This window comes from Geotrypetes seraphini, chromosome 6, assembly GCF_902459505.1.
Source record: "Geotrypetes seraphini chromosome 6, aGeoSer1.1, whole genome shotgun sequence".
NCBI lineage: Eukaryota > Metazoa > Chordata > Amphibia > Gymnophiona > Dermophiidae > Geotrypetes > Geotrypetes seraphini.
In genome coordinates, this window is record NC_047089.1 from 114,538,905 (window position 1) to 114,554,818 (window position 15,914).

The 15,914-nt window shown below is 43.0% G+C and overlaps 1 protein-coding gene across 1 annotated transcript in view; it reads left to right on the top strand.

The window, feature by feature from the left end:
* Nucleotides 1-15,914, top strand: part of HERC2 (HECT and RLD domain containing E3 ubiquitin protein ligase 2) — a 3,346,202-nt gene that overhangs the window by 3,264,359 nt on the left and 65,929 nt on the right. The window contains 1 exon segment of the mRNA XM_033948978.1: nucleotides 5,961-6,073. Coding sequence (XP_033804869.1) covers nucleotides 5,961-6,073 — 113 coding nt within the window.

The window sequence follows — 15,914 nt, forward strand, 5'->3', positions numbered from 1 at the left end:
TTCTCCTCAGCAAGTCATTTTCTGTGCCTTCCCAATTTTAGTTTTTGTTATTTTCTTCATAATTCTTCATTTTTTCAGGGGGCGGGGGAGTCACTTTTCCCTTAAGTTTGGTTTGATTTGGTTGTCAATTTTTCATTTTTTGGCCTTCTGGCCATTTTGAAGAACATAAGAAGTTGCCTCCGCTGAGTCAGACCAGAGGTCCATCCTGCCCAGCGGTCTGCTCCCGCAGCGGCCCATCAGGACTAATTGCCTGAACAGTGTCCCTGACTAATTTTGTAACTGCCTCTAATCCTATCCCTATAACCTACCTCTACTCTTATCTGTACCCCTCAATCCCTTTGTCCTCCAGGTACCTATCCAACCCTTCTTTGACGCCCTGTATCGTGCTCCTGCATATCACATCTTCCGGTAGCACGTTCCATGTATCCACCACACTCTGGGTGAAAAAGAACTTCCTGGCGTTTGTTCTAAACCTTCCCCCTTTCAATTTCTCTTAGTGCCCCCTTGTACTTGTGGTTCCCCATAATTGGAAAAATCTGCCTCTGTCTACTCTTTCTATGCCCTTCATGATCTTGAAGGTTTCTATCATGTCCCCTCTAAGTCTCCGCTTTTCCAGGGAGAAAAGCCCCAGCTTTTTCAGTCTGTCAGTATATGAGAGGTCCTCCATACCTTTTATTAGCTTAGTTGCTCTTCTCTGGACTCTCTCAAGTACCGCCATGTCCTTCTTGAGGTACAGCGACCAGTACTGGACACAGTACTCCAGGTGCGGGCGCACCATTGCACGATACAGTGGCAGGATGACTTCCTTTGTCCTGGTCGTGATACCCTTCTTAATGATGCCCAACATTTTGTTTGCCTTCCTTGAGGCTGTGGCGCACTGCGCTGACGCCTTCAATGATGTGTCTACCATCACTCCCAGGTCTCTTTCAAGGTTACTCACCCCTAGCGGTGATCCCCCCCATTTTGTAAGTGAACATCGGGTTCTTTTTTCCTACATGCATGACCTTGCATTTCCCTATGTTGAAGCTCATTTGCCACTTTTTGGCCCACTCTTCCAGCGCTGTCAGATCTTTTTGGAGATCTTTGCAGTCCTCCGTGTTTTCAACCCTGTTGTATAGTTTGGTGTCATCCGCAAATTTAATAACCTCACATTTTGTTCCTGCCTCCAGGTCGTTAATAAATATATTGAACAGGAGCTGTCCCAGCACCGACCCCTGCGGAACTCCGCTCGTGACCCATTGCCAGTCTGAGTAATGGCCCTTTACTCCAACCCTCTGTTTCCTGTCCGCCAGCCAGTTTTTGATTCATCGGTGGACTTCCCCTTGCACCCCGTGGTTCCATAGCTTCCTTAGCTTCTTTCGTGTGGTACCTTGTCGAAGGCTTTTTGGAAGTCAAGGTAAATAATGTCTATAGATTCCCCTTTATCCACCTGGCTGTTTACCCCTTCAAAGAAGTATAATAAGTTTGTGAGGCATGACCTGCCCTTGCAGAAGCCATGTTGGCTCGGCTTTAGCTGCCCAGTGTTATCAGTGTGTTCCCAGATGCTGTCTTTAATCAGCACTTCCATCATCTTTCCCGGGACCGAGGTCAAGCTCACTGGCCTGTAGTTTCCTAGGTCTCCCCTTGAGCCTTTCTTGAAGATGGGCGTGACATTTGCTATTTTCCAGTCTTCCGGAATCTCTCCAGTTTTTAAGGATAGATTGCATATTTGTCGAAGTGGCTCAGCTATTTCATTCCTTAGTTCCTTGAGTACTCTTGGGTGAATGCCGTCCGGACCTGGCGATTTGTCGCTCTTTAGCCTGTCTATTTGCCTGAGGACATCCACCTTGCTCACCTCTAGCTGGACCAGATTTTCATCCTGCTCTCCTTTTACAATCTCCTCGGGCTCCGGAATGTTGGTTGTGTCCTCCCTCGTGAAAACTGACGTGAAGAACTTATTTAGCCTGTCAGCTATCTCCTTTTCCTCTTTTACCACTCCCTTTCTGTCCCCATCATCCAAGGATCCCACTTCCTCCCTTGCTGGTTGCTTCCCCTTAACGTACCTGAAGAATGATTTGAAGTTTGTTGCTTCCCCTGCCAGTCTCTCTTCATATTCTCTTTTTGCTTTCCTAACCACTCGGTGACACTCCTTTTGGTGTTTTTTATGTTCCTTTTGGTTGTCCTCTGACTGGTCCTTTTTCCATTCTTTGAAAGATGCCTTCTTGTCATTTATCGCCTTTTTCACTGCACTTGTTATCCACACTGGGTTTTTTGTTCTATTTTTTTTGCACTCTTTCCTAAACTTGGGGACGTACAGGTTTTGTGCTTCATGCATCGTGCCCTTGAGTAGGGTCCAGGCTTTTTCTACGGACTCCATCTTCCTTGCGGTGTTGTTGAGTTTCTTTCCCACCATTTTCCTCATGGCATCATAATTCCCTTTTTTGAAGTTGAGTGCTGTCGTTGTAGTTCTATTCACCTTTGATGATCCAATTTCTAGCCTGTACTGGATCGTGCTGTGGTCGCTGTTTCCTAGTGGGGCTAGTACCGCCACCTCCTTAGCGGGTCCCCCTAGTCCGTTGAAGATTAGGTCAAGAGTTGCATCTCCCCGTGTTGGTTCTGTGACCAGCTGTTCCTTAAAACAGTCCCTTGTGACCTCCAGGAAATTGGTCTCCCTCATGCAGTTTGAGTGCCCGATACTCCAGTCTATTCCCGGGTAGTTGAAGTCCCCCATCACCACCACACTTCCGCTTTTGCATACCTGCCTCAGTTCAGCTTCCAGATCCTGGTCTATTTCTCTCCGGATAGCTTAACCCATAGTGATTCCAAGTCATCCGCCCTTACTGCTGTTTCCATCCTGGTTGAAGGTATGGAATCCTTTATATATAGCACTATTCCTCCACCCTTTTTGTGTAACCTGGTAAAGCCACATCCCATTTATTGTCATCGGTCCACCATGTTTCTGTGACTCCAATTATGTCTAGGCCCTTTTTGCTGGCTAAGACTTCCAGCTCTCCCATTTTAGCCCTTAGGCTCCTAGCATTAGTGTATAGTCAATGTAAGTCCCGGTTGTTCGCCTTTCTTGCTGGTTTTCCTTGTGGTTTGGCACTCCTGGCGACCCCCTCGTGAGTTGCCAGTCCCCAAGCCTCGTCTCGGTCATCCTCCTCCTGTGGGGTGTCTGTTTCGTCCTCAGCCTGTTTCCCCATTTTTGGTTGTCCCTGTTTCCCCATTTTTGGTTGTCCCTCTGGATTCCGTTGTTCTCTGTTAGTCCTGTTTGCCAATTTCATTTGTGCCCTAGACCCCTGCAATTTGTCCTTAGGTCCTTCTTCAAAAAATCCCCACTTAGTCCTGAGCCCTCTTTTACAGTGTCCTTGTTCAATGTCCTTGGCCCTGGGCCTCTGCATTACGTCCTTAGGTCCTTTTCCCAAAATGTCCCACTCAGCCCCGATCCCTTTTTTACAATGTCCTTGGCCCTCTGTATTGCATCCTTAGGTCCTTTTTCTAAAAATTTCCACTCAGTCCCGAGCCCTCTTTTACAATGTCCTTTTTCCAAAAATTCCCACTCAGTCCCGAGCCCTCTTTTACAGTGTCCTTGCTCAGTATCCTTATTTGATACTTTTGTCTGATGTGTCTCCTCGACTGTCGGCTTTCCCCTCTTCCTCAGTTTAAAGCCAAATCTATGACGCTCTGGACGTTGCATGCCAGCATCCTCGTCCCAGTCGTGCTCAGGTGCAGTCCGTCTCTCCTATAGAGCTTATTTTTTCCCAAGAAAGTTGTCCAGTTCCGAACAAAAAGGAAATCCTCCTCTTCGCACCATCTCCTGAGCCAACCGTTAATTGCTTGTAGTTCACTCTGCCTCCTTGCGTCCGCTCTCGGTACTTGCAGGATCTCTGAGAAGGCTATCTTCCTTGCCCTGAGTTTCAGTTTCCTCCCCAGGATCCTGAACTGATCAGTTAGTGCAGTCCTGTTGTAGCTCCTCCTGCTGACGACATAGGTTCCAACATGGATTACTACAGCTGTCTCCTCCGTCTCGATCCTCTCAATTCTGTCGATGACGTCCTTCGTTCTTGCCCCCAGGAGAACTTCCTGTCTCTCTCTTCAAATTACATGCTCTAATCTTTCATGAAACCTAGCAGCGCCAGTCATTAATGAGCCTAGCAGGCAAAAATCCAACAGATATTTATTACCCCCTCCTCCATCTTCCTTTACAAATAGAGCACAATAGAAATATAGCCAGTTCTAACCAATTCCCTGACTCCTGAAATGTTCAACCTACCCCGTTTGTTGTTTTTTAGGATGCATCCAAATTATGCTGAGCCCTGTAAATACAAACAGCTTACGTCTATTGTCTCCCCATTGCTCTTTAATATTTATCTATCTATGGGAACAAAATTGTCTACTATGGGCATTAAATTATACAATTATGCAGATGATATTACAGTTGTCTTGTCATTGTATTCGGTACCATCAAACAATATCAATCAGATTGCTTCAGTGATATCAATGATCAAGAATTGGATGCTATCTTTTAAGTTAAAACTCAATTCCCCAAAATCAAAATTTTTCTTTGCAGTTCCATTTAAATTTACCCAAGATTGTCTCCATTTAAATGGAATGGTATATACAATAGAACCTATGTTGAAACTTTTGAGGGTATTTTCAGATCAAAATCTTACAATCCAAGAAAATTAGGTGATGCTGTGGTTTGAAGATGCTTTTATACTGTATGGAACGTACGTTCCATTTGGAGTTGTTTTGAACTCTTGGTTCAGTCTTTGTCCGCACTTGACTATTGTGACATAGTCTATCTAGCGGGTTGTAAGAAACAGTTTAAAAGACTTACTTTGATTCAGAAAACAGCTGTTCACTTAATTTTTAATTTGGGCAGAATTGAACATGTAATGAGTCTGGCAGTTTGGAAGTCCCATATGTGAGAATATATTGCCTGCTTGTCCTTGGAGAAAGCATAGTTACTCACCTGTAGCAAATTTTCTCTTTGAACAACAGGCAAACATTCTCACAACCCGCCCACCTCCTCTAGATGGTTTCTTAGTTTTTGGATGGAACTAAAGATCCCACGAGCCGATGTTAGGCAGGAAGGCACACATGCACACATGGTATGGACAGTGCTAAAGTTTTAAAGTGACAGTACAATTTGGTACATGTCTGTTGCGGGCTCCTTGGATGACGTTTCCCATATGTGAGAATATTTATCTGCTGTCCTTGGAGCCATTAGTTGTTCATAATATATAGACTTCACTATTCTGGACTCTACAAATGAGATCTCTATTTTTAATTCAGACACTACTTCTGAGTATACTGGACTATTGTAATATTGTATATTTGACAAGTACTAAGAAAAATTTGGCTAGATGGACCCTGCTCCAGAATACAGCAGTAAGAATGATTTATGGTTTAAGGAAGTATGACCACTATTACTGTGAGCTGCATTGGCTTCCGGTAGAGGCCTGGGTGATCTTTAAGTTGGGATACTTATACTATAAAGTTGCTTTTGGTGTTGCCCCATTATATCTTGTCGACAGATTTGTAATCGTGACGCATGGGAATAGTAGAAAATCTCATGCCCTATTTACGTTCCCTTCAGTTAAGGGTTGTAAAAGTAAGAAACATCATGGGCATTGTCTTTTCTACCAAGCAACTTACTATGCCAAAGATTTCTGTCCATTATTGATTAGATCCACATCTTATGAACATTTCAGAAAACTCTTGAAGACTTTTATCCAAATTCTTGATCAATTGGATTTCTGTATATCATATCATTCCTGTATTTCTCATAGCATAATCTTTTGTTAACCGCATTGAACTTATGGCTCTGCGGTCTAGAAATTTGCTATTATGTTATGTTTTTACTGTATTGTGCTTCAGCTGCTAATGAACAATTTAATCTTTAATAAATAAAGCCACCTTTTGAGTGTTGGATGCTGTGAGTAAAATAAACATGTGTGTTGTATTTGAACGGCCAGGTGTTCTTCTAAGCATTGCCATTCGAACTGGGAGTCCTCTAAGTCTCAACCTTGCAGAACCAGTATGGAAGCAGCTGGCAGGAATGAACCTAACTATTGCTGATCTCAGTGAGGTAAGTTGGCACTAAGAGCAAAGTAATGCCGTTGGCTTTTGCCTGCAAATTATAAAATTATGGGCTCCTTTTAAGAAGCCACGTTAGCGGCTTTAGCGCATGCACTTTTTTAGTGCTCGCTAACCCCCGCGCTAGCTTAAACACTACTGCCTGCTCAAGAGGAGGTGGTAGCAGCTAGTGCGGCCGGCAAATTAGCGTGCGCTGTTATGAACGTTAAACCACTAATGTGGCTTCGTAAAAGGAGCCCTATGATTTGTTTGCCAGAATTATAATATTTATCGATCTAGTTTAACAATGTTAGCAAATTTCATCAGCAATACATGAAGAGAGTTTACTAGTTGGCAGAAAAAAAACTGCTAGTCAATATAAAAATATGCTAATACTGTTAATCAGTTGTCAGTACTCCTTTCTTTTTACTTTTCTAACAATAATCAGAAATACAAAAATACATCAATATCCTGAAAAAGATCTTGAAAATATTCAAAGGAAATACAAAATATGGAAAATTACCATTATTTAGCCTATAATATTAAATGGGGGACCAGAATAGAAATAAGATAACAAAAGAAAAATAATTAATATATAAGTAACAGCTGGAGCAAACAATCCCTAACAGCTGTTATCCCAGGACAAGCAAAGTTCATCGCCACTTTAAGTCTTTAGAAAGTTTGCGATAGCCCGCACTGCGCATGTGCGAGTGCCTTCCTGCCCAACGTAGGTGTGCGGTCCCTCAGTTTCTGTTTTGTGATCTGTTTTGTGATGTCAGATTTGAAATGTATATCCTGCCAGAACTGGTGTTAGACCACAAACGTGAGCTAGGATTTAACAGAGAGAGAGGAAAAGTCTTTTTTTGTTTGTTTACACCACAGCGCCAGTGTGGGTAGGAGAGGGCAAAGGAGGTGAAGAGGCTATAAAAGTGGTGAAGAGGCTATAAAATAAACCTACCGGGATGTTTGAAAAAAACACCCAATTGGGAAGGAAAATCAAATTGAAAAATCGATTCAATAGGCTGAATCAAATCTAATTTTTTTTTTCCTGAATCGGGCAGCACTAGTAGACGCCTTTACCAAAATGCGATGTTGGCAAACTGAGCAGGAAATTATAATTTCTACTTTTCCTGTTATCTGAAATACCTGGTCAAGCAGTTTTCAACATTCCAAAAATACATTACGCAAGACCAAGAATTTTCAGAATCTTGTCTCCATTGTTCTCCAACTACGAAAGTATATGGTCCATTCTACTTATCCAAACAATACTAATGCCTCAGTTGTACCTTTGATATCATCAAACAGAAAGTGATTGTCTCAATTGTTTAGCATCCAGGCTCAAATAGTGCTAGTAAATAGATCTAAGTTGCATGAAAATATTATGGTATAACCTGTACACTCTTGTATGGACCTTCAGACCACCTATAGGGTACATACCCCAGGCTGTTATACTCTTCGTCAGTCCAACTTTATTTATTCAAATTTTATTTATTTTTGTTTTATATTTTTTTTTTTAAGTTCAATGAGTTTTTATTAAGGTTTTACAACAAAACAGAAAATAATACAGATGTATAACATCAAAATATGCGTCTTATTTTTGTTTTATTTTTATATTTATGGTCATTTTAAAACCAACAAAATTTTAAAACCAACAAAACCACCACTTAGCTCTAGCTTATAGTGATGCTCTTCAATCTTCACCCCTCCCGACATGCATGTTTCACACAGAGAAACTTTCTTCAGGGTCGAGGGATACTATAAAATAAACAGCAACAAACAACTGCCTTAATTTCTCTACAGCCTTAATTTCTCAAAGTTTCCAGACAAACCACCCCAACTAAACGGCCTCCCTTCTTTGGTAATTTGCAAGGTTTCCACCCTACCGGCTACCACAAATAAACAAAATTTTTTTAGCTTACCAAACAACAGGAGCTACTTCACGACGTGACACAAGGCCGCGAGTGTACAACACTGACCTGGATGTTAACCACCAGAATTGTCTGGCGAAGGCTCAATGTCTGATGAACTTTTTGGAGACTCTACCGACACTGCCATACAAAAGCTTTCTGTCCATGAGACCAGATGGGACACACTGGTAAAACCTAAAAAGAAACCTCAGGCTCCTCCCAATACACACACACACAGTCACAGTTCCTGGTACCCCCCTCAAATCTTTTCACAATTCCGCAGACCCTCGGAACTCCTCCCCCCCACCCTGCCCCAAAACATCCACTCACAGCACTATTATCCACTCCTCCCCCTCCCCACCATCACATACACCTTCACACACACCACCACACATCATTCACCTCCCCCCCCCCACACGCACACAGACAAGCCTCAAATCATACAGTTACACATTATCATTCACCAAGCCCATACAAAGTCATAGAAACATGATGGCAGATAAAGGCCAATGGCCTATCCAATCTGCCCATCCATAGTAACCATTATTTCTTCCTCTCTCTAAGAGATCCCATGTGCCTATCCCAGGCTTTCTTGAATTCAGACACACTCTTTGTCCCCCCCATCTCTTCCAGGAGACTGTTCCACGCATCTACCACCCTTTCTGTAAAAAAGTATTTCCTTAGATTACTCTTGAGCCTATCACCTCTTAACTTCATCCAATACCCTCTCATTCCAGAGCTTCCTTTCAAATGAAAGAGACTTTACTCGTGTATTTATATTATGTAGATATTTAAATGTCTCTATCATATCTCCCCTTTTCCACCTTTCCTCCAAAGTGTACAGATTGAGATGCCTTATGACAAAGACCCCACACCATTTTAGTAGCCTTCCTCTGGACCAACTACATCCTATTCCCTCAAATGTCCACTACTAAATCATCTGACCTTCATGTAGCTCCCAGTTCACCAGGCAAACCACCTTCCATTTGGGCTGATATGCCAGATTACAGAGTCTTGTCCATCTCCGATGATTGCGCTGACACACCACTCGGCGGTTGTAGAGGTTCTTCCCCACTGTCTGGAGTTGATTCGGTCTGTAGGGTTTCAGTGGAATCTCCTTTGATTCTGGAATTCATCTTAATAACTGAAATTCCCGCCAATTTACATTTCTGTTGGGTGGCCTTCACCTGGAACAGTAATTGAGCAGATCTCTTTTGACCTTTTGGCTAGCTGAAGTGGCCACGAGCACCCAAATCTCTCTCTTAATGTGTTGAGCTTTCTTGTCCTCCAAGCCCCCTGCAGCCACATCTGTGGACTGTTGCATAGTATAATCCAGTGACTTTATAAAGGTATCAGTGTCTCTGGTGTTAACAAAGAATCGTTTTTTCCCATTTTGGAACAGCACCAGCAAGCCACAATCTAAAAGAGCCTGCATGTAAGCCCACAATTCCTTTCTTCTTCTCATACTTTCCACGCTCAGGTCAGGAAAAATCTGAACTTCCCACGATTCATAAGTACAAGATTTCTGTTCTCTAGCAGCCTTCAGGACATAGTCCACCTCCTGGAACCGAAACAGCTTGACTATAAACGCTCATGGGGGGCATGTTTAAATCAGGTTTTGGTTGCAATTCCCTATGTGCTCTTTCAATTTCAAAAGGAACTGGTGCAGTTGTATCTGGAAAGCAGTGCTGTAAAAGTTTTTGTATAGATTGCAGCGACTGGTTGCGTTCCACTCCCTCTGGTATATCATAAACACGAATATTAGATCACCCCCCTCCCCCACCCCCTCACCCCGATTTTCCAAGTCCTTTACTTTTGTGGATAAGAACTCAAGCCATTTATGGGCCAGACCCAAATCTTCCGTGCCTCTATCCTGGGCCTCTTTACCAAAAAACTCTCCCCTCCAACTCCACTCTCTCCGTCAAGGCCAGTAGTTTAGCATCAATCTTATCCACCATCATTTCAGCAATTTCTGACTTTGTAAAATCAGCTCAAGTGCTCCATTCTATGAAGGAGCTACCAGTCTAGGAGTATTCTTTCCCTTTAGCAAACGTGGCATCTCGATGCATAGTTCACTCCTTCTGTAACCTACCCCGCAACTTATAGGTCAAATTCCCATGGTTTAACAAGGAATAAAGTGGAGAGGGAGGTCGAGTAGCACAGAGAATTCTTATACACGTCCATACAGCAATGAGAGGTCGCCAGAAGTGCTCATAGTCTATTACATTCTGTATTGTCACTGTCTACCAGTAATCATGGTGGTTTCCTGGCCAACATCTAAAGCTTCACACACCTTGCCGTACAGCTCTAGCATGTAGTGGCTTTTGAAAGCTTTTATTATTCCCTGATCGAGGGGCTGGACAAGGGATGTCATGTTAGGAAGCATGAAGAGAACTTCAATGTCAGGGTGTGCATTTTCCCAGTCTTGCCGATAGTGCACTGATGCATTATTCAAAATTAGGAATACCTTAAATTCAAGGTTTTTATGGTGGAGATAACATTCAACTTCTGGAACGAAACAATTGTTGAACCAATCCAAGAATAATGCAGACATCATTCAAGCTTTGCAGTTTCATCTCCAGTGGGCTGGCATGTAGTTCAGGTTCTTTCCTTTAAGTGTGCAAAGATTTGGGGCTCTATAGACCATAAGAGCCTTGCATTTGAAATCACACTTGGCTATGGCACATATTAGCAGAGTGGTGTGATCTTTAAATGCCTTGAATTCTGGGGCTTTTGCTGCTAGTTTTATTATATATGTCTGTTCCCCAGTCTGGAAAGGCTTATATTTTTTAGTGCATGTCATTTTTAAACATGTGCTAGTCAGCCTGAACTTGCAGAAAAGGATTTCATGACTTTCTACCCCTGGGTGTTTGTAAATTTCTCTGATCTTCATCCTTACAACGATGCTATCCACTATGCTTTTTTTCTCATTCACCATTTGCATTATCCACAAATTTAGCCACTTCTCCATCTTTTCCATTGACTGATCACAAACTACAGATGTTTTGGAACTTTCCAGTGCAGCTTCGAGAACAAACTGGCTGACAGCAGACACAGACTTGCCAGAAATTAGCCTGTCTAAAACACAAATTTTGTCACTAATGCTTCTTTCTGTTCGGAGCTGTATCTGCAGATGTGTGTAACTCTCTAGGCATCCCTCCTGCCAATCTTCAATTTGGGGTCTTTTTAAAAATTATTATTATTTATGGGATTATTCTACGCATGTGATGATTGCTGTCACCAGCGATCAGCATGCAAATTTAGTGACCCTCTGCGAACTTCATTTACATGTGCAATGTTTTGGTTTTTGGGTTTTTGGGGTTTTTTTTGCAAATCTCTTTATTGAGCAAAAAGCAAGGATCATACAAAAAAAGCATTCATCAACAACAAAGAAAAAAGGTAATATAGCAGAATATCGTACAAACAAGGTACATACAATCAAGTGCAAACAAAAGCAAAATACATGATACCCAGCATCAGAATTTTCAATGTTATCTGCCCATACCCCCCGCCTAACCCATCCCACCCCCGAGTGGATTACATGGAAAGAGGGGAAAAAACTAGCATGTACCAAAAGTGCACAGGAGATGTGAGTGTGTGATCTACACTAGCAGAAAGAGAGATAAGAAAAAGAAGAAGGGAAGAAAGAGAACAGAAGGAGAGAGGATAATGAAGGGAAAAGGGGACAGAAGAAGAAGAAAGAGGAGTCCAAACTAAGAGTTAAGCAGTAAACTCGATCTATGAGGCAAGCCTGCCCAGTACGCCTCCCAAATCTCCTGGAACCAATCCCAGCCACGCAGCATCCTGCCCGAAACCGCTCTGCGTTCCAGCAGAACCATTTCAAAAAGAAACTGTTTCCAGCAGTCCATCGATGGGGTAGCAAATACCCGCCGAAACACCAGGATCATCCGCTTAGCCAACAATAAGGCCTTGTGCACAAAAAGACGATGCCCCCCAGGCATGCCCCCATATCACTGGCTGCATAAAAAAGAACGAGCTTGTAAGGGCGACAGAATAGAAAAAAAGGTATGTCCACACCTGTGTCCAAAACAGTTGTACCCGAGGGCAAACCCAGAACATATGCCCCAAAGTGGCACCGGATTGGCCACACTTAGGGCATGCATTTAGGGCAAAGCCTCCTCGGAAAGCCCTCAACGGAGAAATAAAAGCTCTATGCAAAAACTTATATTCCTGTTCCCGATGTACCATACTCCAAGATACCAGCGCTATATGACCAAAGCTATAGGAAATTATGTCAGGCGCTATGTCTACCTACAGATCCAAACTCCAGGCTCGAGCCAAACGGCAAAACTGAGTGTCAGGGCAAAGGGACAAAAGAATCTTGGTGTAGTATCCCAACCAAGGAGCCAAAGGTTCCCACAGAGCTAAATACAATCCCAGTCGCTCAGAAATATCTACCATCAAAGCAGAGGTGTCCAAACCAGACACATAATGTTGAACCTGTAAATACCCAAATATATCTACCAAATCAAGATCATACAAAAACATAAGTTCCGAGGGAGTAAGAATATGCCCCCACCCATTTAATTCCATGCGCATGCCAAGCTAAAAAGGTACGCATCTCAGTCCCCGGGGCAAAATCCAAATTCCCCACAAGGGGCAGGAAAGGAGTCACACTAAAATTCACAGATAACTTCTTGCACAATAATTTCTAACCCCACTGCATATAAGCCCAAACGATGTGATTCCTGAGGAAGAGAGGTAAGCGCACAGAAGGAGCATGGAGAACATACAACCCCGCCAGGGGAGCCGTTCAAGTGAGTAAGTCAGAGCTACTGAAGTTTCAAGACACCAATCTCGCAGCATTCACAACCCACAAGCTAGATTGTAAGTCCTAAGATCTAGCAGGCCAAACCCATCCTTAGAAACAGGTAACATCAGTACTTGTAGAGGTATACGAGGCCGCCTGCCACCCAACAAAAACACACGGAGCTCCTTGTGTAAGGTATCCAAATCACGACGTTTCAACCAAAGAGGCAAAGTCTGCAAAAGATACAACCAGCGGGGTATCAACATCATATTATAAAGATAAATACGTCCCGCCAACGATATGGGGAGAGCACCCCATAGACGCAAAAGCTCAACAGATTTCTTAAGTAAGGGCCCTACATTAAAATCATACAACTTGCACAAGAGCGAAGGAACGTAGACCCCTAAATATTTGATCTGAATAGGGGCCTCCTTCAAAGGGAAAATAGGCCATACAGCAGAGACATTAAGGTGTAACGCCATAGCCTCTGAATTAGAAACGTTGAGCTTCAATCCAGAAATCACTCCAAAACTACGAAACTGTTCCAATAGCGATAGCAGGGCAGTCTCTGGCCGAGTGAGGATCACCATGATATCATCAGCGAAGACCAAGCAACGGATGGACGAACCCCCCACATCCACCCCGATAGATCCGGATGTTGTTGAAGCTGAATCAATAAGGGTTCTAAAAACAAAATGTATAAAAGCGGGGAGAGTGGACATCCCTGCCGTGTCTGCCGCCCCAAAGGAAACACAACCATTGACCAACACTGAAGCTGCAGGGTTACAATACAACGATCGTACAGCTTGAAGAAAAAACCCTGAGATCCTATAAAGTTCTAATAAGGGAAAGAGGAACACCCACTCGACCCGATCAAAAGCTTTCTCCGAGTCAAAACTAATGACCAGAGAAGGGATCTGATGAAATTCACAATGGGCCATGGCCAATAACAACTTGCGTACATTGTGACCCGCCTGCCGATCCTACACAAAACTGACTTGATTTTCCTTCACCATAGCAGGAATAAGAGGAGCCAAGTGGTCTGCCAAAATTTTTGCTAGGATTTTTAAATCAACATTAATTAAAGAAATAGGTCGATACGATTCGACCAGACTATGATCTTTGCCCGGTTTGGGCAGAACAGTAATTAGAGCCGGATTGGCCACTGATGGAAAATGACTCCGGTCTATGGCCTGGTGGTTGTATCGACAAAGCGGATCAGCAACATAGATACAGAGGAGCCGAAAAAATTCACCACTAAACCCATCAGGGCCCAGTGATTTACCAAGAGGGAGCCTCTTAATGACTCGGTGAACCTCCTCCCTAGATATAGGAAGGCTCAAGGAAGTAACATCAGCAGCAGTCAACCTAGGCAATCCCAAAGAATCAAGAAAGCCCTCAATTAACCTCTCATGATTCACCACCTCTGCCGTGTAAAGTTTTTGATAGTATTGCACAAACAGAGATTCAAATTGCGACTGCTGTGTAACAATACGTCCATCCACCGTGCGCAAAGAGGAGATTGAGGATGGGCCCCTCCAAGCTTTAGTCAAATTCGCCAGCAGTCTGCCAGGGCAATTACCAAACCGATGGAATTTAAACTTGTAATAAAAGAGAGAACACCGGGCGCGTTCTTGCAAGAGGGCATTGTAAGCCGTCTGGGCAGTATAAAAATTGTGCTTGTGCTGCTGTGTGGGAGACTGAATAAACAACCTCTGACTGAGCTTCACCCTCTTCTCCAGTTCCAAAACCTTGCGGACCAAAATCTTACGTTTCCGAGAGCTATACATTATGATGGCACTGCTGTACTCCAAAAGAGTTCACCCTCCCCAACATGCCCCTTGTTAAAAGAAAGATAATCATGCCATTGCTGAACAAGAAAAGATGCAAAATCAGGGTCATGATAGAGAGCTACAGGGAACCTCCATCTACCTCCACCACCAGCTGTCCCACCACCCATCACTAAATCTAACCATATGGGCGCATGATCAGAGACAGCCAAAACACCAATAGTTGCCCCAGAAACATGTTGGAAAGAAGTGCTAGAAATAAAAATATAATCAATTCTTGAGGAAGTGAGATGTGCCCTTGAAGTATGTGTGAAGTCTCGGTCTCCATGGTGCAATGTACGCCACACGTCCACCAGGTCGAGGGCTTGCAAAAAGGCAGACAAGCCATTATCAGACCTAGGGAAGACGCGCGAGGACCCCCCAGAGCTATCCACACCTGTGACCATAAGTTTAAAGTGTATCAACGCTTTTGCAGCTATCTGCATCTGGGCTTTGTGGATGAAGTCACCCACATGTGAGAATATCTGCCTGCTGTCCTTGGATAACACCTGTTATGATAGGTAACTGTGCTTTATATGCAGGATCAATATGATCTATTGCCATACATTTTAGATCTTGAAAAGAATGATTTTTTTTAATGATGAACAATTTTTATTTATTAGAAATTGGGGCTTCCATTTTATTAGCATTCACACAATGTCTGTACTCTATAATTCTTGTTTTAAACTATTACAGTGTCTACGTTCTGCATCCATTTCATGTGGGCAGTTTCTCAGGGCCAGATGCACTAAAGCCAGTGATTGTCGCTAAACATGTTTTAACAGCTTGAGCGACGATCGCATATGCCAACCCGATGCAGAAAACAGCTCACCACCTGTTTTTTTACAGAATCACTCGTTCCCCGATCCAACCATGCAAATAAACTAATTAATTTTAAAATGCCATGTAACCATTCAACTCCAGCTGGATTTTTTCATATATGTTCTGGTCCTGTGACAGATTGCAAACCTTTTGGTCTTTTGTTGTTCTTTACCTGCAGACGATCACATGGAGGCGAGTTCTGTTGCAGGCAAATGTCCTGCTTTTCTCTCAAATCTCTGTTGGGATTGTCTAAGGGTAATTTTTGTTACTGCAAAAAACTTGGCTAGGAAATGTATACTTTTATTGTGATGGCAGGCAGAGGTACCTACCATTACTATGTAGAAAAATTAACTATTTACCTTGTTAAGGAATGAATATTTGGATGTTAAGAATTGTGGCCCTAGTTGTTGGAGAAGGTTCTGGGCAATTTGGGCTCCTGTTTGGGATAGCTTATTCCATGGAGCCCGAAGTGCTCTTTTGGAATTTTGGAATCATTTGAATTTTTGACACTGTAATGCTAGGGAG